This window comes from Arachis stenosperma, chromosome 5 (genome assembly GCF_014773155.1).
Source record: "Arachis stenosperma cultivar V10309 chromosome 5, arast.V10309.gnm1.PFL2, whole genome shotgun sequence".
NCBI lineage: Eukaryota > Viridiplantae > Streptophyta > Magnoliopsida > Fabales > Fabaceae > Arachis > Arachis stenosperma.
The window spans coordinates 28,815,443-28,819,449 of NC_080381.1; the positions used below are offsets into that span (position 1 = coordinate 28,815,443).

Sequence of the window (4,007 nt, forward strand, 5' to 3'; positions counted from 1 at the left end):
GCCTTTTTTCCCTTCCCTTTCTTTTTCTCTCTTCACTCTCCACTCTCACACTCTTCACACTCAATTCCACTCCTTCACACTTTCTCCTAAAAAACTTCATATCAGATATAAAGAAAACGAACATACTTCTTTCTTTCACCTTCAAGCTACATAAATTAGGGTTTTGTGTTTTTTTTTTTTTTTTTTGCTTCCCGATTTCTCATAGCTTGCATTTTCCAGCTCCATAATCCCCCATTGTAGGAACTTCATTCCACACCAGGATCAAATGGGTAAGCTCCATTTGGTGCTGTTGTTCACTTTGTTGCTTCTTTTTTGTGGTGCCTCAGCTGCACCATTCACTACTTCACCTGCAAGTAAGTACTCTCCAACTTTTGTACCCACTTCCATCTTTGATCCTATGTTTTGATTCTCACCTCAGTTTGAACCTTTTTGCAGAGATTGTAAATGGGTTTCTCTCAAATGCCGTGCCAGCTTTCACCAAATGGGTCTGGTCTCTCAAAGCAACAACCAAAACAGGTTTGGATCTATGCCATTGCTCCTTGCATTTATATATTTATTCATTGGGACTTAGGATTGGAATGCTGATTTTGGTTAGGGGTTTCTGGGAAGAAGTCTATGATGAAGTTTGAGAGTGGCTACACTGTGGAAACTGTGTTTGATGGAAGCAAGCTTGGGATTGAGCCTTATGCGGTTGAGGTGTTGCCTAATGGGGAACTTCTGATCCTTGATTCGGCTAATAGTAACGTTTATAGGATTTCATCCTCGCTTTCTTTGTGTAAGTGATCCAATGTGGTAGCTTATGATCTCAGTCATTAGCTAAACTTCACTCTGTTTCTTTATTGGTTTTTATTTATTTGTAAAATCAGCATCATATATAAGAGATTTGGTTTTAGGTTTGATCATGTCATGAAGAATTGCAATTTTACTAAAAAATATTACTTGATTTTTGACGTTTTGATCCCTTCACTTTGTCACAAGGACAAATGTGTAAATTGAGTTGCACTTTTTCGGAGTTAGGGAATTATGAGTTATCTCAGTTTTGTGTTTGTTTTAGGCGGTACCCTGAATTTCTTAAGAGTGTGAAGTTGTCAAGTTTTTCTTTCTTATCTCACCGAAGCATTCTGCATGGTATTTCTTCAAAACGGTTTACTACGATGTTGTTTAGGCCAGTTGAGGTTCATTATGGGAGACTGCATATGGTTTTCATGTAAGATGTAATCCTTGTTGCTAAATCCAACATCTTAAATTGCTGCCACCATTATAATTGTTTTTTTTTTTATTTTTTATTTTTTATTTTGATAGATTGTCTACCCGTAGAATAGCAAGAATGTTTAGCTGGTAACTGCCATATCTTATTCCCTGTTATCGCTGGTCAATCTCTTATATTTTAGGATCAGAAGTGATCGATTTATGCAATGTGCATAACTAATCAATGTGCTATTTGAATCTGTCTGTGTGCGCATATTTCTATATTTCTTTCATTTAGTGGATAACATTTGCATTGCAATTATGCAGATAGTAGACCGAAGCTGGTGGCAGGATCTGCTGAGGGATATTCTGGACATGTTGACGGGAAGCTTAGGGAGGCAAGGATGAACCACCCGAAGGGGATAACATTTGATGACCGTGGAAATATCTACATTGCAGATACTATGAATATGGCAATTAGGAAAATTAGTGACTCAGGTAGACGTCATGTTAGCTATAGTCATGTTTAGGTCCTCTATCCCTGCCGGGTATTTTTTCATTTGAATCTATATATGGGACACCTAAATGATAAGATATAAAACTTTCCCTTTAGCATTCTTGATAACTTACAAGTCCTCTGTTTGTATATATATATGTGGTTGCATTGTAGCCTATAAGCCATGTAATGTTTGATAACTTTTTTTATTATGATTTTTGTTTCAGGCGTTACAACGATTGCCGGTGGAGGAAAATGGAGTCGTGGTGGGGGCCATGTTGATGGACCAAGTGAGGAAGCTAAATTTTCTAATGACTTTGATGTGGTTTATGTTGGAAGTAGTTGCTCCCTACTTGTCATAGACAGAGGAAACCAAGCCATCAGGGAGATCCAACTGCACTTTGATGACTGTGCTTATCAATATGGAAGTGGATTTCCTCTCGGTAAGTTAAATGAACCTGGCATATTTCTTTGAACTTTATTAGTTACAAATTAAAAGCGACGGCCTTTGATTTGCAGGAATTGCAATGCTTGTTGGGGCTGGCTTCTTTGGTTATATGCTGGCGCTGTTGCAGCGCAGACTTAGCACAATTGTAGCATCTCAGGATGTGAGTTCTTACTGCTTAGCCTTGTCCTCTGCTTTCTTGTTGCATCATATATGGGTAGAGACACATTTTAATAGGTCATAAATAAATACAATTGTGCATTGAGAAAATTTCTTCATTCTTGCAATTTCTCTCTCTCTCTCTCAAATTCAAGACTGTTTTCATGATATGATTATTATGATATAGTTTTCGACTTGTATATAATTTCTATTAATGCGTGCATAAAGTTCTTCATTGCTCACAAAAACTGTTACGCCTTCCATTTCAAAATAAGTCTCTTTCACTTTTACTTTGTCTAGATACATAAATTTTTAAATGAACCTAAAAGGTAGAAGATACACTTATTCTGAAAAGGAGGAAGTATTATCTATGGTCTATGTCCCATATATCTGATGATATTTTGAAACTTTAAAACAAAATTAAACTTTTTTGCTTTTGTAGGATCAGGATCAAGCAATGTCGGGTATCTCACCAACTCCATATCAGAAGCCATTGAAATATGTGAGGCCTCCATTAATTCCATCAGAAGATGAGCCTGAAAAGCAAGAAGAAGGTTTCTTTGGATCCACTGGGAAGCTTCTTTCCAACGCCGGAGCATCTGTGGTGGAACTATTGGGAGGGTTATTCCCCGGTTTGAGGAAAAAGCCACAGATGTATGAATTTCAAAGCCAACAACAGCTGTTCCAGCAACCTCAAAAGCAAGTAAATGCTTGGCCAGTTCAAGAAAGCTTTGTGATTCCCAAAGAAGACGAGCCCCCTTCTATCGATACACGAGCTCCGACCCCTCGAAAAACATATCCTTTCATGTTGGTGGATGCAGAGAAAATGCAACAACTACGGCAAAGTAGAGTGTTCTACAGCGGATGGGATGGTGATCTTCAACAGCAACCAAAAAACCATCATCATCGCCACCAGTCTCATTCATCGATCCCTCGCACCTATTACGAGCAAAGCCACGAGGAAACCAACGAGATACTATTCGGCGCAGTGCAGGAGCATAGTGTGAAGCAGGAATCTGTGGTCATCAAGCCTGTGAACTATGGTGACTCGGTCTATGATCATCACAACATTAGGCCTAGAATAAGTCCCATGGGATATATCCACAAGTATTGAGTATATATTAATAAGGAATATTAGGTATAATGAATCAATCCTCAATCAAGCTTTAATTATAGAGGGATGGTGAAATCAAAGTACAGGAAATATAATGATTTCTTTGAAACTATGGAATCATCATGTATAGTAAGAACTAAGGACTAAGGAGAATATGAATTGTGTATTCAGTTTTGTCAAATTGTAGGTCACTCTAGTGTGCAAACAGATTGCTCATCACTTGATTTTCAGAGTAAGACCAAGAAATTTTGACATGCTATTTGCTCTTCCGGTGATATATAATTGTATTATATAATTTTTCACCTTTCAAATCAGTGGTTTCATACTTTCAATATTATCTCCTAGCAGCTCCCTTAGAGGGTGGAATCTTCACTCTAATCATGCTAAGATATAAACTATATAAAGACGAAATAAATTTATTCACCAAAAATGAAAGTATGAAACCTTCCACAAACCTATTCGAATCTCAAAAATAGATTCAAAATTGGTAAATTATAGGGTAAAGTGAGCACGGGCATTCTTCCTCTCTTTGTCACATTGTCAAAAACCGAGTTGATTCATATAGAAAAGCATCATTTTCCAGAAACAAAAAAATCACAGGACGC

At 37.4% G+C, this 4,007-nt stretch overlaps 1 protein-coding gene across 2 annotated transcripts; it reads left to right on the forward strand.

Moving 5' to 3' along the window:
• Nucleotides 1-200: 200 nt before the first annotated feature.
• LOC130982412 (uncharacterized) lies at nt 201-3,653 on the forward strand. 2 transcript variants are annotated; one of them, XM_057906411.1, is made up of 7 exons: nt 201-353; nt 436-516; nt 596-775; nt 1,516-1,686; nt 1,912-2,127; nt 2,204-2,292; nt 2,737-3,653. In XM_057906411.1, exons 1-7 carry the CDS (start codon nt 266-268, stop codon nt 3,400-3,402), a joined length of 1,491 nt encoding a protein of 496 aa, XP_057762394.1. In that variant the 5' UTR covers nt 201-265; the 3' UTR covers nt 3,403-3,653. The 2 variants fall into 2 exon arrangements, with proteins under 2 accessions (XP_057762394.1, XP_057762393.1); XM_057906410.1 differs by having other exon boundaries at nt 2,731-3,651.
• The last annotated feature ends 354 nt before the right edge of the window (nt 3,654-4,007 follow it).

What these genes read in the sequence shown, in the direction of transcription:
- LOC130982412 (XM_057906410.1), top strand. Translation starts at nt 266, where the DNA reads ATGGGTAAGCTCCATTTGGTGCTGTTGTTCACTTTGTTGCTTCTTTTT. An exon ending in ATTCACTACTTCACCTGCAA is followed by an intron (nt 354 to 435) that starts GTAAGTACTCTC and finishes ACCTTTTTGCAG; the next exon opens with AGATTGTAAATGGGTTTCTC. An exon ending in TGGAAGTGGATTTCCTCTCG is followed by an intron (nt 2,128 to 2,203) that starts GTAAGTTAAATG and finishes TTTGATTTGCAG; the next exon opens with GAATTGCAATGCTTGTTGGG.